General features: G+C 44.6%; 1 protein-coding gene across 3 annotated transcripts in view; it reads left to right on the top strand.

The window, feature by feature from the left end:
• ADCL (D-aminoacid aminotransferase-like PLP-dependent enzymes superfamily protein) overlaps positions 1-26605 on the top strand; it is a 66529-nt gene that overhangs the window by 26579 nt on the left and 13345 nt on the right. The window contains exon 3 of one of the 3 annotated variants that reach the window (XM_086807165.1): positions 2696-2874. The exons of 1 other annotated variant lie outside the window; for it this stretch is intronic. In XM_086807165.1, coding sequence (XP_086663291.1) covers positions 2696-2874 — 179 coding nt within the window. Of the gene's footprint in view, positions 1-2695; positions 2893-26605 lie in introns of all 3 variants that reach the window. One more of the 3 variants, XM_086807164.1, reaches the window with a different exon arrangement.

Here is a 26605-nt window from a genome sequence, read left to right as displayed (position 1 = left end):
CTGTGAATTAGCAAGATCATTGTATATATAGCATGTTTTGGCAATATACAATAGATTAGGTCTCTCTCTCCTTCTCTTCTGTGTCTTTGCTAAACATAGGATTAGCGTTAATCTTCTTTGCCTTCGTTAATCATGAACATGCTTCCGCAACGCATGTTACATTGGTATCAGAGCTTAGTCACGTGAGTGGCACATAGACCCCCTGCTGGCCAAGGTGGCCAGGGAGAGATTTTGGCGGCTATGGATATGGGAGAGCTGACCTCTCACGCGCCTCCAGTGGGACCCGAGAGAGTGGACTTGGCATGATCCTGCCGATCCGGAGGAGACTCTGGATGCCCCCTTTTTTGCATAAACAGCGCGGCTAGGCCGCAAGATTCAGATGCCAGAGATGGACGACACCTTGGCAACAGCAGTACAATGGCAGTCACAAGGCCTCTCCCAGCGTTTCCTCTCAGATTTTTAGATCACCCTCTTTCTTTGGCTGATGGCACACATGATTTTGGCAGTTGGCTATTGGAGGTCGACCAACAGCTTGCATGAGGTTTGGCCACCCTCAAGAGTCTCATCAACATTGTCTTTGGGATTGCCCTTAGGCTCAACAGGCTTGGTAGTGGATTCTCCGCATCTTCATGATGGATAGGGCCTTGACCTGGATCATTACATGGGGCACCGTTGCTTGGGTCACAGAGGCTGAGGTTGTCAAGGCTTATGAGGAGAATGGTGGGGGGCTAGCCCTTCAGGTTTCTGAACTCCACATTTCGGTAGTACCAGTCACAGCTCCATCTACTGACCACTGGAGACCGGGCTCATGTTAGATATGGGAGATTTGCTATAGCATTGGAGCCTGGCACATATGGCGAGCTAGATGCAACGGAGCCATGAGGGTACCCACACTCCGCCTGCGGAGTCCATCCGGAGCATTTGGCTCGACATCATCCATACCCTCCGCGGTCAGTGGGGCAAGCTGCAGGGTGGCTCTGACCGCATGCGGAAGCGGCGGGAAGCTTTCTTGAGGCTCCGGCGGCCTGGGCCCTTTTCTCACCGACAGAGGTGGTGATCCCATTTGGCATTACAGACCACGTGTGTGGTTTACCCCCCCCCCTCCCCCTATATGAGATAGCCTTCTCCTCATAGAGCGGCCAGCCGGAGGAGAAGTGTATCTTTCTCCACCTTTTGATTATTTACTACCTGCCCTGTACATGAGGCGAGGTTATATCTAGCCCTTCGTGGTTGTATTCAGCCCATCGTGGCTGTTTTTTATTAACTAATAGAAGGATCTATATCCCAGAAAAAAAAAATGGCTGGGAGCACAAGTTCTTGTATCAGGCCTAACATGAGAGTTTGTATCACATGATTGGAGTTTAGAGCCCAAATCATCATAGTGAAGGTCTCTCTTTTAGGTGACACTCCTTCACTCCGAAGGGGGGTTTTTCGGATATTTCGGAGTCCAACGAGTGTCTAGTCGTGTATGAACACTGTAGGTGTGAACACCCCCTTATTAAGAGAACATAAGATAGGGCCTCGGTGCCTATATAAAGCATTGCACATGGTGGAAGTATTATCATAATACAATCATTTTGTGTTGTGCAACAACCCTCTCTCTCTTGTGCGTTATCACATCTCTGTCTCTTTCTCTCTTTTTCCCACCCATCCATCTCTATGCACGAAGTTACCATAGCTTGATCTTTCCATGTCTTTTTCTACTCACTCTCTCATGGTTGGAACCACCTACACTATCCCTTGGTAGACATAGTCAACAACCACGTGTATATGGCCTCCTCATCCTTCCTCACCACTGTAAGGATCCTACGTAGGTGTGGCCTAAGTAGGACAACAGCTTCCGGGATGTTCTATTCTCCCTTTCGTATGCTGACTCCCACTCATATCCTGTACACTGATTCCCACTCATATCCAACTGCCTATGGTAACCCTCTCTCAGGGTTCTGATGTGTCTTTGTTTATAAGGTAATGTCTTCTAGTGAAGATCTATGCAAAGCCTCAAGAATCTCACCATAGTGTGCAATTCAAAGTGGCCATCTTCGGTCGTGTGATGGTGTCATAGGCCCCACCCTGTCATACGGGGCGTCTCTATGTTATGATGACCCAAGCATCATGATAGAGTGGCGAGCTGGGATGTGAGTGTATGGAGCGGGACTGAGGTATCAAGTTCACAGAGTTGGCGGTAGATATTGTCATCATACACGCCATCTAGGTCGTGGTGGAAGTGAACTTGTGTGTAGTGAGAGACAGCTGCGGCAGGCAGTGTGTTGGAGAAGGTACTAGAGATGGTGAAGGAGAGAGAGGTATGGTCGGCTCGGTGTGGGGGGGTGGGGTGGTGAAGTCCTGAATGTGAGTAGAAGCAGGGGGCCTCATCAGATAGTCCAATGTGTTAGGGCCTCCACGTTATGGGAAACCAGACTGCTGGAGGAGGGCCACTTATCAATCCTGTTATATGCCAATTCAACATTCTTGAGGGAGTTAAATTGACACAGGGAACTTATGAGTTGGCGCTGCAGTGTTCATTTAGTTAAGCGTAACTACGTGTGCTGAATTTGATTTTTTGGTAAGCTTCTGAGCGAGGAAATTGATCAAGTTTTAGATAGGGTACTTCGTGTCACTTTAGTTTAGTTAGCAAACACTTCTGACCTTGTTCTTGCATTTTCCTGATGAGAGGTTCTGTGTTTGCATGTTTTAGGTTATTTCTAGACTTCAAACCAATGTTCTGGATTCCACTCACCATGAGCCCTATCGGGCAATGTATTCAAGTATACTTGGAGGCATTACCACAGATCCTGCAATGATGCTTATCCCACTTGATGATCACATGGTTCATCGGGGGCATGGAGTGTTTGACACGGCTTTGATATCGAAGGGGTATGCAACCACCTTAAAGTTAAGATGCTTCACTTTGTGCTTAGCCTCCTAAGTCGTAAAGAATTTGACAAGATGGAATCACTTGAATTTCAATTTCTTTGTGCTGGGGAAGAGTTGCTTAAATAACAGTCAGTTTAAACTTTTAGTGACCACTTTTATAGGACAAATTTACATTTATTTATCAAATCTCTTCCTTCATACAATCAAAGATTGTTGTATGTATCAATGTTCTTGAGTTTCAGTGTCTGTTTATGACTTCTAAGCAAGGCATTCACTAAGGGAGTCAAGGATGCCCTCAATGCCATGTAGATATATTGCCTTTCATGGGTATCACCTCTCAAAGCTGTGTTTACCTTTCTATGAGCAGGCACAAAATGTGTGAATGGTACTGCGGCCAAGGTGGTGGGAATGTCAAACCCTGCATCTAGTCTGAAAACGGCGTGAGGGTACTGGCTGATGGCCTCTACTACACCAACATACACTACACAAGAAAAGATGTACAGATACCAGAACTAGGGGGCTCCTAAATCCTGAACTCCAGGGCACCTAATAACCCAGAAAATTTCCTCTAAACCTTTGTTGATCAGAACAGATCCAAACCAACTGCTGTTATCCCTTTGAAGAGGTTGATCCAATCTATTACACTTCATTGGTCCCCTAAATCCATAGACTCTCACTCACCTCAATTCTCAGGATAACCCAGACTAACAGTTCACAGTTTGACAATCTCTGATCTTATATCATCCCTCAATTCAAGTCCAATCTGACCTGCTTCACAGTCTTCTTAGTATCAATTTTGTCCCAAATTGTGTCCCTCCCCAACAATCCAGAGAAACCTATCCTTTATGTTTTCTTAGGCTACTTTGATCCAATGCACAGATAATCCTGTACGCCCTCATATTTCCCAATTGGCTCTGTCTGGCTTAAACCTGAGACAATTTAACATCCACTATTCACAGCTGATCTCTCTCCAGCAATTCGAGCAAGTCAAAGATCCATTCTCAGTTAGCAGCCACTGCTTAATTTCTGAATCCCAACCCAAACTCAAACAATTTGATGAAATGAAACTTGGATAATCACATGTTCATTCCTCTTGATCAACACAAGCACCAGCTCGACGTTCAGAGTTCACAACAACTCGTAACTTGACCAAACATTGATCTCTCATAGATAAAATGCTTTAGCCACCGAAATTACACTCTGTCACTGACTGATACAGAAATAATCCTTCTTTAGTTGAAACTTCATGAACAAGATGACAAGCGATGGAATTGTCACATGTTTTAACTCTAAACAATCCTACGCCAGCATGAAGAAGGAACATCCTAAGATTAATTCCCAGCAAGAAACCACAAGCTCTTAACTGACACAAGCTTCAATCACAAAAGAATCTTGGGACAAAGCCAAGTTCCAACAGAGCAACTCCCAAAGGTCCTAAGGTATCCCCAATCCCAATTGGCCCTTTACCTGCTCAGTTCACTCTGCTCTGGTTTTTGATCCCAAGGTCCAAAGTGTTCAAATCCTCCTCTATCTTCTCTCACATCCTCTGACACAGGTACCTGCTCTCCAATTCAATCCCGTTCCAAGTTCCCCTGACATCCAATCCCTCATCATTTTTTCCTCTTTCCTTTCCTGCAAAGATTCATGCATACCCAATTTGGAACTATTCAATTTCCATTCTCTACTCCTATCCTTTTTTGGCTCTCCCCGATTGGTGATCTCTCCCCCTGCTGCCAGGTGGACAAGTCTACCATGCATGAGTATTGGATGCATATGACAAGGCATCATCACCATATGTATCATTAGCAATATATCATCCCCATCACCTCCCACATACATCCACACATCTTCCATCAACCCTCATACTATAAACATTCTAGGAGTTATCTAAAGCTATCTCTTCTTAAATTCACACCCACAATAGATTCTTGTTGGGGCTCTGATCCCTTAGGCATTCATCACAAAAATGCCTCTCACGTATTGCCCTAACCCCAGAGTGGAACACTTTCAAGTGTTCGACCATTTTCTGGACTTCACATAATTCTGATATGATAAGGCCTTAGCCTCAAGCCATTCACTCTACTGAGATGTAGCCTGCCATTCAAATCTTTGAGCTGGTAACTTCCATTGGAGAAAACTTCATGTATCACATATGGTCCCTCCCATCTAATTTTGAATTTAGTCTGAAAAGTGCTATCCAAAGCACTATTATATCTCAAACCAACATGCTCAGAGTTAAATCCTTGTTTCCCAATTTCTCATTGAACTTTTCTATCCTTTTTTGACGTGCTCTCTCGGACCATCTAACTACTTCATCTCTATCTAGTAAAAGAGTATGCAGATTGTGTTAGAATTGTGCATCTCAGTGTTTTGGGGCTTTACCATTTATCTAGTATTTTACTCGATTTTTCTCCTATTTATTTGTCCAAGGCCATTCGGCCAGCCCTAGAGGCAGTCGGCCAAGTCTCTACTCCACTATATAAGGAGTTCCCCATTATTCACTCCTTCATCCATTTTGTTCAACATTCAGTTGCTGGCCATTGCCATTGTAAAGCTTTACTGCTGTTATAAAAGGTGATCTTGTCCAACTCTCTCAATCTCCTTTGCACTCTCTCATATGTTCACTGTTTATGCTTCCGCCTGTGCTATCTCCTTCGCTATCTCCTTCATAGTATCATACGCTTAGGTCCAAGCTGCTCCAAACTCTGCAAATCTGCCCACTTTGTTGTGCGTTTTGCTTCCATCACTTCTCCGGCTCCAGATGAGTCCCATATAGTGGCTGCGTTTCAGTACCTTGCCCTACAGGCTGTGTTTTGCTCTTCAGAGGAAGATTTTGAAGTGTTTTGGCTGCGTTTTCTACTACAGCATCTGTTGGTGGTGCGTTTCTTGCTCATGGTGCTGCCAGACAAGCGGCTCTTCACTGTCTTCTTCCTCCACGAGTCCCTGCCCTTCCGGTAGGCGGTTCTCGGTGGATCTTGGACTGTTTTGCTGCTGTCCTGCCTCTTTCTCTCTATGGTTTGAGAGGAGGTTGATTGTTCCTGGTACCTTGCTTCATTGGAAAGCACTTGAGAGAAGTGTTTGAGAGCTGAGATTTGTTCTTTGCTGTTGTGGATATGGCTCCCCCCTGTACGAACAAAGATGACAGGTTGAAAGGACCCAACTACGTTCATTGGAAGCTTCAGATGCGGGTTTGGTTCATCCACAAGGGTTTGTGGGACATTGTTCAGGACACTGAAAGGAAGCCCGAGCGTCCTCAAAACTCTAGGCGGTGGACTCAGGATTAGGAGGATGAATTTGCTGTGGAAGTACAAGACTGGGAGAATCGGGACTCGAAGGCACATTCTGTGCTTGTGCGGACCATCACCGAGGTCTCACTGGTAGTGCAAACTCTTACCAGTGCTCATCAGGTATGGTCAAAATTGGAGGATCTCTTTGCTTGAGACTCATTGATGAGGGTAGTTACCTTGCAGGGGCAACTCTAAGGCTTGTTATGTCCTGAAGGCAATTCAATGCAGTCTTTTCTCATGAAGGCCAAGGTTATCCATGACCAGTTACTGGCTATGGGTGCTGCTTTGTCCTCTTCTCAGGTGGCTGCTCTTATCCTCACCAAGCTTCCTTCGGACTATGATGTTATTTCTCGACCTTTGCGGTGCCAGGTCACATCCACTCAGTTGGATTTTGATGATCTTAGCTCCCTACTTTTGGAGGAGTCCGTTCTCATCTCATAGGGTAAGTTGAAGGTGTCAGTCAACAGTTCTGACCAGGCACTTTCCTCAGTTCAAAAGAAAGGTCGGAGTTGCTGCTTCTCTTGCGGGAAAAGAGGACATCTGTCCAAGGATTGTTTGTCCAAGAAGGACAAGACCAAGGGCAAGGCTTCATCTCAGAGAAAAGGCAAAGACACGACATAGGATAGTGATACAGATTCTAGTACCACTTCTAGGGCTCCTAGGGCGCTTCCGGCTCAGGAGACCCCAGATGGTGTGCTTCTCTAGTGTACATGCAGTTTCCCCCCATGTGCTTCCAGCCAGAAGAGGCTTGTGGGCGGGAGAGGGGACTGATTATAGCTCCACCTACCAGTGCATGGGACCGTGATTTGGAGTTCCAAGCATTAGACATATGGCAAGACATGGTTATCTTTGGTACAACAGAGATTATGAACTGGATCTGTTCCAAGTTCATTGTTGGAGGCTTTTGGGACGTGATGTGTTCCGTCCACTATTGGGGATTATGGGCGCGGTGTGTCTAGCAGTTCATCATCTATTTTTGGAGTTCTTTGCACACTTGTGTAGGAATTCGTGACCAAGCAAAGTTTCTTGTTGTTCGTGGTGGCATCTTGTTTCGAGGAAACAGGTTGGTGGGTGCTCTCTCTGAGGTGATTCCAGTATTTGCGGTGTTGATTGCATCTTCATCGACTTATCTTCTTCCGACTCTTGCACACTATGAGCTGCAGAGGGGGTGTTAGAATTGTGGATCTCAGTGTTTTGGGGCTTTACCACTTATCTGGTATTTTATTGGATTTTTCTCCTATTTATTTGTCCAAGGCCAGTCGGCCAGTCCTAGAGGCAGCCGGCCAGGTGTCTACTCCACTATATAAGGAGTTCCCCATTATTCACTCCTTCATCTATTTTCCCTTGCACATAGTTCAACATTCAGTTGCTGGCCTTTGCCATTATAAAGCTTTACTGTTGTTATAAAAGGTGATCGTGTCCAACTCTCTCAATCTCCTTTGCACTCTCTCATATGTTTACTGTTTATGCTTCCGCCTGTGCTATCTCCTTCAGATTGGTCCATCTGTTCCTTTCTTGCTCCTCTTGTACTATATTGTGTTGCAACATAAAGTCAAGAGAAGGCAACATAACATTGTTAGGCAGCACACAGTCTTCCCCATAGACTAGATGAACGGAACAGTGGACGGAACACATCACATTTGCTCTAAATTCTCTGCCTTGATCTGTCACCAATTCCAAAGGAACCCCCAAATCATTTCATATTAAAACTGACTCACCTATTTTGCACTTGCTCTACTAGTTGCCCTTGCCTTTGGCCACTTGGTCAAATACTCTATTGCTGTGATGATGTAAAACTTTTTGTTTTTGGTTCGTGCAAGAGGTCCCATGACATCTACTCCCCATTTTTCAAATGCCCCATAACTCATAACATGCTGCATGGGTTCTGGTACCAACATCCTCTTTTGAAAAGCTTGACATTCAGCACAAGTTCTGCACCAGTGGGTGACATCCCTATTCATACTTGGCCACATTAACTAAGCTCCCAAGATCTTCCTTCTAGTGATATCTACCCCATAATGTCTTCCACAACCTTCCTCATGACAAGCTGTTAAACATTGTTGGATTTCATCATGATGTAATACTCTTCTCAGAATCCCATCGTGGTGCAGCTGCTCTCCTATCAACACATATTTCATGGCTCTCCTAGTCACTTCTTGTCTGTTTGAAGCACTCAGATCCTTTCTGGCAAAACTAGTAAGAACAACATATTCCTCCTCATACAATGACTCTGTTCCCTGATATAAAGGTTCTTGAAATTTTATCCCATGTACATCTGGAACCAGTATTTGCTCAGCCAGTTCATGAGCTCTTCTATTTTGATCCCTGGATATACGCCAAATCTGAACAGCTTGAAAACTCTCTAGGAGTTTCCTGGCTTTGAAGAACCACTGTTTCAACTCATCTTTATTCACTTTCCATACTCCTTGTATCTGTCTGATGATCAACATTGCATCTCCTTTCACTATCAACCTTCTGATTTTCCTCCTTTTGCACTCCTCAAGCCCTAAGCACAAACTATTGTATTCTGCTTCATTGTTACTCTTCACTAATATCTTATGGCAACCAAACCATGCCTCTTTTCCCTGTGCATCCAAAAATACATATCCAGCTCCTTCTTTCCCATACTCCTTTTGAAAGCACTATCAAAGAACATAGTTCCCTCAGCATCCTGTAACGCCTCATGCATACTGTGACTGGGAACTATTTGTCTTTCAACATCTTTAACTGGTTTGGACTTCACTTGCACTTCTCTGTAAGTTAACATATCTGCCATATGTGCCCTCACACTGTCCTCCTTGATGAAGCTCATGTCAAACTCTTGTAGGGCCAGGATCCACCTCTGCACTTTTGGATTATCTCTTGGAAATCTCAATATATGGGGTAGCAAGCTGCAAGATGTTAAAACCACAAAAGGCCTATAGATCAAGTAGCTTCTTAGTCTTTTGACTGCATAGACCAATGTCCATACCAACAACTCCACCTCATGCCATGGCTTCTCATTTCCCATGGTTCTGCTGATGTAATACACATGCCTCATATAGGATTGCCTCACTCCTTTCTGCATAAGAACTGCTCCAACTGCATTCTCTCCCACACTGAGACTCAGATAAAAAGTTTAATTCCAATCTGGTGGCGTCACAATGGGTAAGGTAGAAAGAAGATCCTTGATACTCTCAAAGAGTTCCTCTTCCATAGTACTTGAAACAAAAGGGTCTTGCTGGCTTATCTTGTGTAGGGGATAAACGTATTCAGCAAGAATACAGAATGACCTAGATAAGTATCTCAACTTTTGAATGAAGCTAATAAGCTCCTTGGTTGTCTTGGGACTCTCCATTTGCAGCAAATTTTCCACTTTGGAAGGGTCAGGGGCTATCCCATTTTCACTAACTTCATGCCCAAGCAGCACCACCCTTGCTCTTGCTAGCTTACACTTACCTGGATTCAACTAAACCCCATCCTCATCAAGTCTTTGAAAAATAAGATCCAACTTCTTGACATGAAGCAATTTGTCACTGTAAACACAAATGTCATCCATGAAAACCCTGACAGAAGTACCCCAGTAAGGACCAAGAATCTTATGCATCCAACTCTGAAAGCTTGCATATTCATTCAAAAGTCCAAAAGGCATCACTCTGTAGCAAAACACTTCCCAAGGAGTAATGAAACTCGTCTTCTTTCGATTCTCTAGAGCTATCTTGATTTGGAAATAACCATTGAACCCATCACAAACAGAGTATCTGTCATTCCCTGCAACTTGATCCAAAATCTCATCCTGAAACGGCAGAGGATAGTGATGTCTTTTAGTGGCTGCATTTAAAGGTTTAAAATCTACACATACTCTCCATTTGTTGACTTTTTTAGGCACTATAACCACAGGGGACACCCGATCAGACTCAGCAACTCTATAAATGAATCCATCTTGTAGAAGCTTGGTCACTCCTATCTCCAGGCCTCTGAATAGTCCCAAGCCTCCTAAGATTTTGTGCCATAGGCTTCACCCATGTACCACACTAGAAATCTACCTCATCTGGGTATATTCCCTTGCAAATAACCTTGGGTACTTATCAAAGAGAACCTCATACTGCTCTTTTTCTTCCATAGTTAGATCTTTATCAACCATCTCCATCAACTCCTCTTTTGGAACATTAAATCTCTCATCTTGGGCATCAATCTGTCTTGTCAGACTAACCAGCTCTATCCTTCCCCCTGACCTCAACCACCTATAATCCACACATATCCATCTGCAACTCCAACAAACTTTGGTCCAAGCCCTCATCATAAACTTCTTCTGAAGATTATGAGGAATAGGTATCATAGCTTTCAGAGGAGGTAGAACTTGCATTTGTATTCACTTCGAGATCCTCTTCAAGCTCCATAATTTTCTGTCTTCAAATCATATCTGATCCTCTTATCTTTTGGTCTATCAACAAATAAATCTATACATCCCCTATACCAATCTTGCCTTGATCTCATCGCTATTAACCATGGCCTTCCCAGGATTATAGGGTATGCCCCAACCCTAGCTAGCATGACATGCATATCAATTCTCACTTTTTGACCAAGCACATTTAATTCCAAATCCTTGATCCCTCCTAAACACTTCACAATGGCACTGTTAGCCATCTTCACACTAAACATGGATCTTCTAGTAAGTTCTAACTCAAGGGCATGAACTGCTTTCTCAGTAATCACAAATACTTGAGCTCCACCATCAATATAAACTTTGCTTATCTTTATGCCATGGATCCAGACATCCACCACAGGAAACACATCTGGCATCTTACTCAGCTGAACCACACTGGCTTCAGGCACCCTAACCTTCACCCTTCTGATACTAGCAAGCTTATGCCACTGTCTTCTCACACTGGAATTCAGCTGTAGCAGTTGTCCATAGGTAATGTCAGCCTTTTTATGCTTTACATCTTATAACAAACTATATGGTGTCTGACCTTCTCCCAACTGAAAATCTCCCGTCCCAATCCTTCTTCTCCTAGCCCTAACCTTTCCTTGTTTACTAGATTCACCCTGATCCATGGGAGCTTTCCCCTTCTCTGATCTCCTCTTGGCTGTATCTTCCCTATCTGCTACTTCAGATTCTTACCTTTGCAACCTTGCCCTTTTATTAGCCATCACATCAGCCTCATATGTCTCCTCTGGAACAGCTTCTAAAATGCTCACATTGCCCAAGGGACCCTAAGTCTGACCCTGTAATGGCATTTGATTCCCGTTTGCCGTATTTCTGTGGTCAATAGGTCTATTTCCTTTCTGTCTCTGAATCACAGGGTATATTCCACCTGGCTCCCTTCTAGGCTGAAGACATTGAGGTGCTATGTGACCTCTCTCCACAATTGAAGCACTGTATTTGTTCCAATCTGTTTCTTGGCTGTCTCTCCCCTTCTGGCCTTCTCGATTGATTCTGAATTCCTTGGACAGCAAGATTTAGATTGCCAATCTGTTCAGTGAGTCTCTGGATCTCAATATGCAATCCATCCTGAGCCCTATTTGATTCCACTAGTCTTGGAACTTCCACAGGGATCCCCCTTTCCAAATGCATATCAATAGGCAAAGGATCCGCCATAGGACCAGGTTGAACTTGCTCATGTTTGATCTGCAAACCTGCTTCTCTCTCCTTCCTTGCCAATTTCTGCTTCCTCATCTTCTTCTTCCATTGCTTTGTTGCCATCTTCACAGCCTCAGCAAATGTGTCAGGGTCCTTCAACTCCACCTTCTCTTTGATGCTGCCATGCAATACACCAACAAACCTATTCTTTTTAAAAAGTCAGGTGGTACCTGGTTCTCTCCCAAAGCTTTGAGTATCCTTCTCCAAACAGCCTCAAATCTGCCCACAAAGGTTGGCATCTCCTCATCCTCTCCTTTGTACAACTTACTAATTTTCTCTCCATAAATCCTCAGGACTGTCTGCCTTCCCATATTTTCTCCTCGAGGCTTCCTTCAATCTATCCCAATCTACTTTTTTAGTATCTGTAACAACATCCTCATACCATTCCTTGTCAGGACCTTCCAAAAGTAAACCCACAATCCTCAACTTGTAGGCATCCTCATCTCTGTTACTACTTCGAGCTGCCAGCTCAATCCTCCTGAGAAATTGGTTGACATCTTCAGTCTTCTGCCCTCTAAACACTTCATACCCCATTCCAGCCATGGGCCTTGAGTTGACCTCCAAGTGGATCCCAACCTGCTGGTCAAAGTTCTCAACAAGAACTATCTGTTCCTCAGTGGGGGCACCAAACATGTGAGGGTACTGGGTGATGGCCTCTACTACACGAACAGGCACCACACAAGGAGAAGATGTACAGATACCAGAACTAGGGGGCTCCCAAACCCTCAACTCTAGGGCACCTAATAACCCATAAAATTTCCTCTGAACCTTTGTTGATCAGAACAGATCCAAACCAACTGCTGTTATCCCTTTGAAGAGGTTGATCCAATCTATTACACCTTACTGGTCCTCTAAATCCATAGACTCTCACTCACCTCAATTCTCAGGAGAACCCAGACTAACAGTTCACAGTTTGACAATCTTTGATCTTATACCATCCCTCAATTCAAGTCCAATCTGACCTGCTTCACAGCCTTCTTAGTATCAATTTTGTCCCAAATTGTCTCCCTCCCCAACACCCTTTTATGTTTTCTTAGGCTACTTTGATCCAATGCACAGATAATCCTGTATGCCCTCATATTTCCCAATTGGCTCTGTCTGGCTTAAACCTGAGACAATTTAACATCCACTATTCACAGCTGATCCCCCTCCAGCGATTCGAGCAAGTCAAAGATCCATTCTCAGTTAGCAGCCACTGGCTAATTTCTGAATCCCAACCCAAACTAAAACAATTGATGAAATGAAACCTGGATAATGACATGTTCATTCCTCTTGATGGGCTTCATCCTTTCAGTCTCTTATTACCGCGGGGGGTACCTCCACCCCGTTAGCGCCTTTCCTAGTACTTCCGGAGTCAACACAAACACCAGCTCGACATTCAGAGTTCAGAACAACTTGTAATCTGATCAACCATTGATCTCTCATACATAAAATGCTTTAGCCACCCAAATTACACTCTGTCATTGACTTACACAGAAATAACTTCAATTGAAACTTCATGAACAAGATGAAAAGCGATGGAAATTGTCACATGTTTAACTCTGAGCAATCCTACTCAAGCATGAAGAAGGAACATCCTATGATTACTTCCCAACAAGAAACCACAAGCTCTTAACTGACACAAGCTTCAATCACAAAAGAATCTTGGGAGAAAGCCAAGTTCCAACATAGCAACTCCCAAAGGTCCTAAGGTATCCCCAATCCTAATTGGCCCTTTACCTGCTCAGTTCACTCTGCTTTGGTTTTTGATCCCAAGGTCCAAGGTGTTCAAATCCTCCTTTATCTTCTCTCACATCCTCTGACACAGGTACCTGCTCTCCAATTCAATCCTGTTCCAAGTTCCCCTGATCATCCAATCCCTCCTCCTTGTTTTTTCCTCTTTCCTTTCCTGCAGAGATTCATGCATACCCAATTTGGAACTATTCAGTTTCCATTCTCTAGTCCTATCCTTTTTTGGCTCTCCTCAATTGGTGATCTCTCCCCCTGCTACCAAGTGGACAAGTCTACCATGCATGAGTAGTAGATGCATATGACAAGGCATCATCAGCATATGTATCATCAGAAATAGATCATCCCCATCACCTCCCACATACATCCACACATCCTCCATCAACCCTCATACTATAAAAATTTAGGACTACCTAAAGCTATCTCTCCTTAAATTCACACCCACAATAGATTGTTGCTGGGGCTTTGATCCCTCAGGCATTCATCACAAAAATGCCTCTCACAGCGGTGTCATGTGACTTGTTAATCTGACAACCTTCGCAACTTCTAGCCAAATGATGAATTTCAATAGATGAGATTAAGACCCAAAGGGGTCACCTTATGTATATGTAACATAGCACGATATTTTATGGAGTTCTTTTTAAAAAAAATTAAGGGACTTACACGTTGTACACACGTAGGAGGGGATTAAACAAATACTTGTGTAATGTAATTCTATATATGTAAATTTACATAGGGGAAAATTTAAAATCTAAACATGTAAACATACAAGAGGTGGGGGGGGGTGCGGGGGGGTAAACAATTATGTTAAAAATGCAAAATTCTAAAAATAGGGGTAATTTAAATACATGTCTTTTCGCACATGGTTATAGGTTTTTTTATAGAGCAATCGCCTTGCGAGCTCATTGGTGTGCCCCGATGTCTTACCACCCGAAGTCTTCCTCGTTTGGTTGCACTCACGAAGAAGAGATCGTTCTTCCGAGCCTTTGCCAATGCATGCTAGTCTGTCGCTCGGGCCTTTTCTTGCTTCCTTGAGAGCGCTTCTTGGGATTAGTTTGCGATTGACTCGGTTGTGATGCTCGAGACAGTCCTCGCATTTTGTCATTTGAAGGGTTTTGGTTCCTTTGATTAGTACTTGTAGGTTCATCACTTCTCCTTTTGAAAGCAAGGGTATTCATCAAAATTCTTAGCATAACAGTAGATGATGTCATCCAATGAAGTAATCTGTTTGCTAAGAACCATTATGGTATTTCGGGGGAAAGACCAAAACAGTACATCATGTATACCAACACCTGTGGATCCTCCATAGCTTTGCATCGGTTCACCAACTCTTTATATTCTTGGGAGTAGGTGGCAAGGTTCCTCTGGCCCATCTCAAGGAACAATAGTAGACTTGAGCGCAATTTGAAAATGAGCCCAATCATAGGTTTCTCACGGAGATCTTTCCACCAAGCAAATGCTTGGTTATGCAACATGACATGTACCTGACTATTACATTACTCATTAGTGTATTTATATAGATCAAAGAAAGCATTCCACTTTCTGAACGAGCTATCTATGTAAAGCTCTTCTTTCTTTTCGCTCTTACGAGAAGGAATCCGGGTAGGCACTTGCAAGGGAAGTTTACTAGCTGCAGCTAATGAGGCCTTGGGATCACATCTCGTGCAACTTTTTTTAAGTCAGGTGCTTACCTTGGCCTTGCCGAATCATGTGTCGTTGGGTCTTGCCTTCGAGTCACAATGCAACTCTTGATGTGGGTGTGCTAGCTCATCCGTCGCATCCTCACTCTGTCACACCGTAATTCTCCTTTTCTAAGGGGATGAAGGAAGAGCGCTCTATGCCTAGATGGAGGCAAAAAGAGAATGTCCTTCACAATGGTTCTCTCCAACAAAAGGCATGAAGAAGAAGCTAATGCAAGATAGAAGCTTACAAGCAAACCAATTCACGCAAGTAATTCGTCTATCATGCAAGAATCCAATAGAGCACAAGCAAGCAAGAGTGCACAAGCAAGCAAGAGTAGGGAAGAGAAGAGCTCACAAGTATTGTATTTCAAGGAAATGAATGTGTATTGCTTAGCCATTGACTCAAATCGCCTTTACATGTGTGGCACTGCACTCTACACATGAGTTTCCACCACACACACACCACAAATCGACTTATATACAAGTGACTAGTTTTCACACTAGGCCGGCTAAACTTAAAAATGATCCGGCCATTATTGCTAGTAAGCAAGTATGTACATGAAGTCCTTAGACTTTCCCTATTCGACATTAAGCTCATGGTAAGGTTGCTTTATATCTTCGAGCGTCGTCTCATAAAAGATAAGTGCCTGTTCAAGTAGGTAACATGACAGAGCGCCTTACGGTAGGTCGGGAGGGTGAAACCATGTTAACCTACCCTCCCTCCTAATGGTGACCTCGTCTGCACGTCACCAAGGTTGATGTTGAAGCTGCTTCCGGGTTGGAGAGGTGAGGATGGTCTAGGATAAATGTCGAAGTTGATGTGCAAGATTAAGTGGAATGGTTCGGGAAGCATATTGGTGATTGGCTTTGGGCAGCCTGGTGGTAGTAGGTAGCTTGTTGAGCTCACATGAAAGGCCGGTGCGATGTCGATGTGAAGCCTCCCTCTGTTGTGGAAATGGCTTCGGCCCTTCAAATATAGGCGGTAGATAGAAGCGGCCGGCGCCCTTTGATTGGCAGAATGAGCACTAGGATCACCAGTGAATGATTTTGCATAGGTAGATGGCGGTCCGGACCTTGGTGTGACATAATCTCATGCCAGACCTCAAAGCATGGTGCTTAGAGAGTGGGCTTCTTCGTAGTTAATACGTCAGCCAAGGCGAGGTTAGGATGTGTTGAATTGGAGGTGAAGCAGATGTTGCTTGTATTGAAGCTCTGTGGAGGTGCTTATAGATCGATGGTTATCTTGGTCTAGGCGATGGGTCATACCATGGGCTAGGCTTGCGCCCACCATGGTCCCCCCATCCAGAGACATACTTGGAGGGTTGGCATTGACGAGGTTAGTTGCAGGTGCATGTGTCGTGTGTGCCATGAGGTGCAAGATATGAATTTTTTTTTTTGATGTCCATCGTAAAATATATAGGTGACATGCATGGGCAATGGGCAGAAGGTGTGTCGTATTTGTGTACTCCAAACTCGAGGATTTCTCCAACTCAACTGCTTTCTTCGACTTTTACTTGACATCCCTTTTCTTGGGGAGTCAAGATCGTTAGAGTTTGATGCATGGCAATGAACTTTGCCCATAGCCGCAATGTAGCTTGGTAGCCTCCCTTGCTTGGGGGATTTGGCGTTATCGAACTTTCGGGATATAGGCTCTTTGGAGCAATGACTAATGTCGTTGAAGAACATGCCACACATAGTTCTCCCTGATTTGAGGAGCCAGGCGATGGGTTGTACCATGGGCCAATGCCTGTCATGGTCCCCCCATTTAGAGGTGTACGTGGATAGGTGTTGAGACTCGATGATGAGACTTAGTGCAGGTGCTTGAGATAGTGGTGCCTATTCTTGTGAGATGTGTCTACTAAATGCAGAGCCCATGTGTATCTTGTAGGTGTCGTGCGTGGACATTGGGCTAACACACTACTTTCTTCTACTCTTATGTTTTTGCTTTCTTCGACTCTTTCTATGCAGCTTGTTTTTGTGGCACCCCTAGACAAGGGTTTTGTACCGACTTCTAAGGCCCATAAACAAGTGTAAGGTGGTAGACGAGGCGCGGCATGGGGGTGAGACTTACCAACCTGCATTGGTTCCAAGATACCGTTGGTCTCATAGAAGGATGTAATGAAGGGCTTGCGGGAAAGCCACCAATGAGCGGATCGCCACATGATATGAAAGGGTTTCTAGAACTCGGTATGTGGCATGTCTTTGAAAGTGACAAGCCTATAACCTATAGCTGTGGAAATGTTTGACCATGCCATAAAGATCTATCTATTGGCAGAAGTTGGGACCTTCATTGAGGCACAACATCTTGTTTGTGCTTTTGGCTTAGCCATTCGCTTGTTGGTAGTAAGGTGTTGACTTTTAGTGCACCACAAGGAACTCTTTGAGTAAGAAAATGCGTACTACGATTGCTCACTATTTCTAGTGGGCATTTGAAACGAGTAATCACATTCTCATAAAGGAACTTGGTGGTACATCTCACTTCAGCAATCAGTGTAGCTTTGGCCTCAAACCACTTCGTGAAGTAATCTGTGGCAACTATTATGAAGCACGGCTGGGTTCTCCTAGTGACTGGGCCAATGAGACCCACAAAATCTAAACTCCATTTTTCAAATGGTTGTTTCAAAACTATGGGGGTTAGGGGCATACGATCCTTCTCTTGGACCATGGACAACCTTTGTCATTCATTGTAGTGTTTGATAAACAGAGTGTAGGTCACTATAGTACGGCCTAGAGAACCTTTTGGGTAGTTGTGTCCCTAGCAAAGTATCCTCTGCCTATGCGGGAAAGGGCTTGCTCAAGAACGGCGACAAAGTCATCTTCATGAACTCATTTCCTCATGATGCCATCTTGCCCCTTCTTGTAAAGCATTCCTACTATCAATTGATAGGGGACACCTTCCTGATGAGGTGTCTCACTTTGTCCTTGATGGGATAGCCAATTGGAAATCCATTGGCCTAGAAGTGGTAATGTCTTCTCTCCATTTTGGTATGTGGTCAATGTGGAACAATGGAGCGTCGGGAAGATCATCTTCTACTCCTAGAGGGGGTTCTCCTTGTGGAATTCTGGAAAGGTGGTTGGCATGGATATGTAGATACTCCTTTTGTATGGTGATGGTGAAATCGAACTCCAAAAGAATGAGCAACCATCTCGTGATGCACCTTGCGGTGCAAGCCTAACAGTTGCAAATTAGCCCCGATTTACCGTCCACAAATCATCCCATAGATGAAGCTGTTTGTGGAAGATGTGGATGAGGAACAGACAGCTATTCAGGAGTCCAGATGGGTGCCTAGAATGGCTATTAGACGCATTACATAATAGCAGATTGGCAGCTCCTTTGCCTAGTAGAACACATGTAAGTTCTCATTATGCATCTAGTTATTATATGGATCATGCTCTCATTGCCAGCACGTGCAATGACGAGGAGCGTGTTTCCTTTGAGGAAGCACATGAAGATGATCAATGGACGCGTCTTGTGCATGTGTCTTGTGCAGGATGAGTATGACTCAATCTTGAAGAATGACACTTGGTGTTTGGTTGATTTGCCTCATGGCAAGAAAGCCATTGGTACAAAGTGGGTCTACAAACTCAAATGTAAGGGAGATGGTAGCGTTGATCTCTACAAAGGGAGGCTTGTAGCAAAGGGTTATGCTCAGCAGAAGGGCAGAGACCATGATGAGACCTTTTCTCCCACTTTTTGTATGGCCACACCATTAGGTGTATCATTGCTACGGTAGCACATCATGGTTGGAATGTGCATATGTTGGACATTAAAACTGTTGTCTTGAACGGTGATTTGCATGAGGAGGTCTATGTATCTTAGTCTCGTGGTTTTTTTCAAAATGGTCAGGAAGCCAAAGTGTGTAGGTTAAAGAAGGCTTTGTATGGCCTTAAGTAGGCTCCTAGAGCATGGTACGAGAAGATACATGCATATTTGGTTGCACATAGGTTTTGTAAAACAGTCCAACAAAGAGTACCTTCTATGTCAGTAACACCAGAGAGGATTCGTTGGTCATTGTTTTATACATTGATGACATGCTACTCACAGGCCCTCAATCTTGAGAAGATTTCAACCTTTAAGGTTGAATTACAGGCTTCTTTTGAGATGTGAGATTTGGGCCCTTTGCATTACTATTTGGGCATTCAATTTACAGTGTGATGATTGGATTGTCATGATGTAGTCAAAGTATATACCATGGCTACACCCCTTGAGACAAGGGCTAGCCTTAGCATTTAGGATTCTGGAGAGAGGCTTTTGATCATACATTATATCAAAAGGGTGTTGGATGCTTGATCTATCTATGCAATATGAGGCTAGATATTTAGTATGGGGTGTTTCAATTTCAATTGAGTAGATTTATGCACAGCCTAGGTACGTGGCATTTGCAGGCTGTCTGGCGGGTTTTCCGCTACCTGCAGGGCACTTGGGACCTTTGATTGTTGTATCCTTGGGGGTGAGTCACAGTTGCATGCCTTTAGTGATTCCGATTGGGCTAGATGTTATAACACCAGGTTGTCCACTAGTGGTTTTTGCTTCTGTCTTGGTGGTCCATGCATATCATGGCTCAGCAAGAAGTAGCCCACAGTGGCCACTTCGAGTTGCCAAGCCGAAGTTTAAAGTCCGAGGAACCCATGAAGCAGTATGACTGGATGAAGAGTTCTTTCAGGAGTACCCCCAGTTGTTGGCGGACTACTTCGAAGCCTTGAACCTCCCGTCAAGTTAAGTAGGAGGGAATGCCACGTACTGGGGTACACAGTGACACACTAGCATGATCATCATTGCAACATTTTGTGCAAAAGCAGTACCTTTTATGGGAATATTTGTCGTGCGCCGTGACCCCATTGCTAGCCCTCAGTCCAAGGATAGTCAGGCACGAGCTACGCAGGTCAGTTTCTGAGTCTTAGAGGTCAGTCAAGAGTTCTCTTAATCCACTAGGAGAATTCATCAGATAGTGCATGTAGAGAAAGCCTTGGAATTAGGTATGCATCAGTAGCATTAAACATAAGCATTGCGTTACCTATGGGCCAGCCCTTGGCTTCATCAGCCTGTCCAAGGACTGTTCACAGCCCTGGACAGCAGTATGGGCCAGCCGACAGGTCTCTGGAGCAATCTTACCCCCGTCGGCCAGCATATACAGTAGGCCAACATCATATTTGGTAAGAAAATCCAGTCGGCCAGGTCGTAGAACACACCTACAGCAGGTCATGGACATTGGGCAGTCGGGCAGGTTAGAATAGGCAGCATCAATCCCTGCGCAGCATTTTATCATAGCATTTAATGCTATTTTTTCCAATATGCTACTGGCCGACAGCTTGCGCTGGCCGACCAGCAGTCTAGAGGCATATAAAAGCAGCGCATCATTCCTCATTCATTCATTCAGTATTTCAGCAAAGTACAACATCAGTTCAGCATCCAATCATCTCCAGGGTATCATTGAAGTCCTCTTCAGCATTTAGCCAGCATATGTGCAGTCCTACACCTATCCAGACTTGCATCAGTGGCCCGAAGAGTCTTCTGCAGTGCCTTGGAGTTGGTGGATACTTAGCCGACGTACGGTCTTCCTCCTCCTTGCCCAACACATTGTATAACATTCTCCAAAGAATAATATAAGCAAATACTCTTGCTTGTAGGGGGGGCCCTTCAGTGTGTATCTGGGTTCCAATAAGGTGTCATCTACTTCACTCTCTCATTCTCTTCTCTCTCTACTCTATGAATTTGGATGCTAAAGATTCTCACCACATAAGGTATTAAAGAAGGCCATGTTGTACATTACCACGATCAACCTGAGTGCATGTAACATTGGTATCAGAGCATCAGGTTGGTGACCCAACGCGGCTATCTAAAGAAGTGAGAGCGTCCAGTGGATGGTAATACTGCGGTCCGGAAAAAACACCCAAGCCTTCACCATGTCGGGAGAGAAATCACATCAAGTAGAAAGCTAGCAAGAAGATATGGAGCCACAAATCTTCCAACGTGACACACCAACAGAAAGTATGATTCTGCCAAGCACAGAAGAGCTCCTGAGAATAATGATGGAGTGAATAAATTCTCTGAAGATGCACATTGCCGTAGAAAAAGAGAAGTTGAAAGAAGGCATCTCAAATCTGGCACAAATTGTAACATGCAATAGAATTATGCATAGATGAAGGATCTTGTCACACAATCTCACACCGCCTTCTTTATCCTGAGTTTCGCAAGCCTTTAGCAATCCACATCACTTCAAACTTTAAGAGATGAGAGATAGATAGATAGATGTGTACACCTTATTGGGTCCCAAATTACCCACTGAAGGGCCCCCTCCTATTGCTAGGAGTATTTGCTTTATTATCTTTAAAGAGAATGAATGTAAGACTGACTTTGGACTCTAGATAAGCCAAACACAAGACCTTTGAAAGATCAAGAGTCAGGCTGAACTGTACCCGGCTGTAGCAGCACCAATGATGACCGATCTCAATGCCAATGCACTCTTCCAATGGAATGTAGGAAGGCTGCAAACTGAGGCTGAGAGAGGCTGTTTTGGCACTGTTCTAGGCTGAGTTTATGCACTATGAATGAATGTACAATGCTGCATTTTACCTTCATCGAGATGGCTGTAGCAAAACAATATGGGAATGAATGCTGAATTCTGTTGTATGCTGAAAAATGCAAGGTACTGAAGCACTTTCCTTGGCTGAATGCTGGAGATGATGCATTTTGTTGATGAATGCCTATATGCTCCAAGCGATGATGCTCCCAAGGGTGAGGGACCTAATCGCTTTGCTTGAATGATGAGATGATATGAGAATGAGCAAAAGCGATGCTATTTATATGCTCTATGTTGCTGGTTGGTTGGCTGTAAAACTGGCCGACTACAACAATAAATTGCTACACGACTTGCATATGTGGAAAATAATGTTAATAATGCTGAAATAGTGTGGAAAAAATGCTATAAAATATGATAAAAATACTGGATAATATTCCAAGGCTTTTGCAATGATCTATGTGGTCTATGTGCATATGGGATGAATGATATGTAAATGCAACCATGATTTGATGCAAACCCTAAGGCTTCTACTGGCTCTATATGCATGAATGATTCTCTCCAAGTGGGTTAAGGGACTTGACTAACTGACTGACTGAATGACCTACGTAGCTCGTGCCTGATATATCCTAGACTGAGGATTACAATGGGGCCACGGCATACGACAAATTCATATCCTAAAAGGGTCCTACTGTTGTGCAATGATGCACTGATGATGAGCCATCTTGTCACCATGCACTACAGTTGTGCGGAGGAACAATGAGATAAGGAGCCACATGCAAATATGAGGAAGACCAGCGCCGTCGAGAAGCCGCCGACTGAGAGTTTCAGCAAGGACTCGAGTGGGAGGCTATGCAAATCTAGCATCAGCAGACGATGGCATAGATTCTGGGATCCCCCCCCTCCCCAGACGGCTCCGAATACCTCGTTCTCCACCGCCTCTTCCACCACCGTAATACGAACCTCTCCAAATCTTAGTAGTATGATGGTAAGTGTGATCATGTTGTCAATTTATTCATCAATTTGAGGAACATTTTCCTTTAGCTAAATTTACAGATCCACGAGATAAAGTCCAAGTGGCAGCGTCCCAACTCATTAGAGAAGTTGTTACTTGGTGGCAACATTGGTCACAATTTCACACAGACCCCATCACAGGTCAATTCCAATTTGATTGGACTACCTTTGTGGCTGACCTCAAAAGCGGTTTTCTTCCACCATAGTACATCTTGAGGACGAGTTTTACAAACTCACTCAAGGTGGTTCCCTTGTTTTGACCTATTCCAACAAGGTCATCACAATGGCCCAACAGTTGGGCATATGGGAAGAAGATAAGCTCAAGTAGTTCATTCGAGATTCAGACACTAACATTAGGTACCCATTTAGGAATTTTGAGCCTCAGACTTATGCACGGGCAGTGACCCTCACTCAGAATCAGGAATTGATGGTGAATGGAGGTAAGCCCAAGAAGGTACGGCCTACCCCTAAGCCCCAACAACAATCATCTACCCAGGTTAAGGGGGCTTAGACAACAAAGACCAAAAGGACCAAAAGAAAAATTCTCAGGGTCAATCAGGCAATAAGATGGATTCTACGTCCATGAAGACTCCTGAGAAAAAAGCTAAGGAGAGTATCATTGGAGGTTATCTCTAGCCGGATGAATAGACATGGTATAAGACAGAGAACCATTGTTTCTTCTGCGTCACACTTGGGGACACGAGAAGAAAGATCGCACTACGTTGCAGGCTGAAAAGTTTGCTAAGGCATCCACTTACATAGTAGCAACCATAGCAGCCCCATTCACACCTCCGCCATCAACCTCTAATGTGGTTCAGCTTTTGCCTGCTTTGAATTCAGTGCCACCAGTGGTATTCAATGATAAGCAGGAGGGTGAGGCTGAGGGACAGAAAAAGGCTCTCTTCCATGCCTATGGCACTGCAAGAGGACATCAGTTGCCATCTCTCCACAGTTGGCAAGCAAGATGAGTTGTACCTTGGTTCCTTACCATTTAGATGTGGACGGGTTTACCCCTGGTCTATGTACACACATTTCTCATAAAGCTTAGCAATTTGAGTTTTAGGTTCAGACGGCAACATTCCAGTGGGATTTCATTGTCTCCCCTCTTTTAGGGTGTAACATGATCGTCGGGATCTAGTGGTTTAGACAGTATGCACCCATTCCTGAGGGGGGCAGGACACTTTTACTATCATTGAAGGTTTCCGTGAGCCCATCATGATTCACGGGGATCGGAACATTCATGGAATTCCACTCATTTTCCACATTCAGTCCCAATGAGCCATCGGAAAAGGAGTAGTGTGTTACTGTATGTCCGCTCTCACTACTCAATCTAATGTAGTTCAGATAGCACCCATAGGGAAGCAGTGGATGGTTGGTCTTTTGTCTCAATATAGCAACCTCCCACCCAATCTCACCCAGTAGACCCGAGGACCATTGCATAGAGTTGGTTCTGTTGGAATGCACAGCGGAAAATGAGACAAGTGCTGTGGAGAACAAAACACAGAAGTGTAGAGAGAGAGAAGCTATATAAACTCTGCTATATACACATGAATCCGATACAACATGGAGTGGAGGACCAAGGGTGGTACCACCCTCTAGTGCTGGTCGGCCAGCCTAAAAGCAGTCGATAGAAGACTGTATGTCCACGACCAGCAAAATAGCCAGTCGGTCAGCAAAAACTAGTTGGCCAGAAGAAAAACACTAGTCGGCCAGTACAGTAGGAGTCGGCCAGCACCCAACTGCCCCATGACCAGAAATAAATAGGGAAAACATGGAGAAATGGGGAAAAATGAGAAAGGCTCCTGGGCGGGCACACCCACAACAAAGGTCCTCAGTGTACAGACAGGAGATGACTGCTAACATCCCCTCTCAGCTCCTGGATGTGGAACCAACCCCAGTGAGCTAGAGTGCTTTTGGAGCATAGCGTGAGGTAGAGACTTCGTGAAGAGGTCCGTTGCATTGTCCTCCGTCAAACAATAAACAAGCAAGATGTAACCAACCAAAATCTTCTCACGAACAAAGTGAGATAGTATCTCTATGTGCTTGGTCCGGGCATGGAAGACCGGGTTCCGAGCAATAGCTATGCAGCTCTAGTTATCGCACTGGATGACCGTGGGTTCCTTCTGCGGAAACCCAATCTCTCCAAGCAACCTCCGCAGCCACACAACCTCGCAAGCAGCACCACAAGTAGCCCGGTACTGTGCCTTTGTAGACAACAAGGCAATAGTTGACTGCCTCTTGCCGCTCCATGCAATAGCTTCTGAGCCAAGGGTAAATTCGTAGCCTGATGTAGATCTCCTCGTGTTTGGATCTCCTCCCTAATTTGAGTCACTTAACCTTGGAGTCTGACTCCATCCGTCGTTTCCCCTCTAGTGTCATAGAAGAGTCCAAGATCCTTCCTTCGTACCCTGCAGATACCGCAAGATCCTCAATCCTGCGTCCCAATGAGTCTTCAAAGGCGTCTGCATGAATGAGCTCAACAGCCCCATGGGAAAGGTGAAGTCCAATCTGGTGTTCAACAACCAAATCAATGAACCAACAAGCTTCCGATACAGAGAGGCATCAACCTGCTCACAAGGACCATTCACTGTAAGTTTGGTGTTCGGGTCCATCGGTGAAGTAATAGGCTTGCAGTTCTCCATCCCAAAGGTCGCGAGCAACTCATGAGCATACCGCTGCTGAGAAACAAAGAATCCCCTCTGGGTCTGCCAGATCTCCAATCCCAAGAACTAAGCCTAAGTCAGTCATCTCAAACTCCTTTGACAAGGTAGCCTTCGTCATTGCTATGTGCTCCACATGATTGCCAGTGAGAATGAGATCATCCACATAAAGGATAATCAACGTGACCAAACCGCGTTCTCGAAAGAGATACAAGTTAGGATCTGCAAACTGATTTCTGAGATCCTATCCATAATAGAAAGAAGGAATCAATCTTTTGATTCCAACCCCTGGGAGCCTGCTTAAGACCATACAAGGCCTTCCGCAACTTGTAAACCATCCCCTTTGATCCTGGAACCTGAAAGCCTGGAGGCTGCTCAACCTACACCTCCTCCTACAAGTCACCATTAAGGAAGAGGCAAGGGCAAGAACTGTCCGAATCGTGGTCATCCTTGTTGTCGGTGCAAAGGTATCCTCATCGTCGATGCCAGGCCGCTGAGCATAGCCCTTAGCCACAAGTCGGCCTCGTGCTTGTCCACCGACCCATTAGACGTATACTTGGTCTTAAAGACCCACTTCACACCAATGACTGACCGTTTTGATGGCCTCGGAACCAACTCCCAAGTTTTATTCTTCTCTATGGCATCCAATTCCACTTGCATGGCTTTCTTCCAAGTCTCCTGAGAAAGAGTTTCCTTCACGTAAGTGGGCTCTTTGTCCCAAATGATACGAGACATCAAAGCATAGTTCACCTGTAACAGCTCCTCTGAATGACTTTTGTCACGAACTCTGTGCAATCTTCGAGGTCCATCCTCTGTGGTCCACTCGGAGGGAAGCTTCGTAACACCTGACTCCTGAATGGTGTCTAACAACCACTTTGGTACTCGAACAGAACATGGAACCTCCTGTTGGCTGTTGGGGCTCATCTCCAGCCTCGGGCTTGACTGAGGTTGTCTACGTGGAACAACAGACCGGGAATCATCCTCAGACTCATATGGTTCTCCAAGAAGTGGCGGCTCATCAACAGTGGAAGTTGGAACATGCTCAACAAAGACAACGTCTTTGCTGACAACAACTATGTTCCGCTATGGGTCATATAATCTTTAGCCTTTGGAAAGAGAGTTATATCCCACAAATACAAGCTTTTGGGGCTTCAAGAGACAAGCTTCCCCTTCTGCTTCTTTGGAATGTGAACATAGGCATCACTCCCAAACACGCGGA

Source organism: Cibotium barometz, chromosome 13, assembly GCF_041138505.1.
Source record: "Cibotium barometz isolate CiBa-2024 chromosome 13, ASM4113850v1, whole genome shotgun sequence".
NCBI classification, from domain to species: domain Eukaryota; kingdom Viridiplantae; phylum Streptophyta; class Polypodiopsida; order Cyatheales; family Cibotiaceae; genus Cibotium; species Cibotium barometz.
The sequence above is the reverse complement of the archived record's forward strand: the minus strand, read 5'-3'. Positions and strand labels throughout refer to the sequence as shown.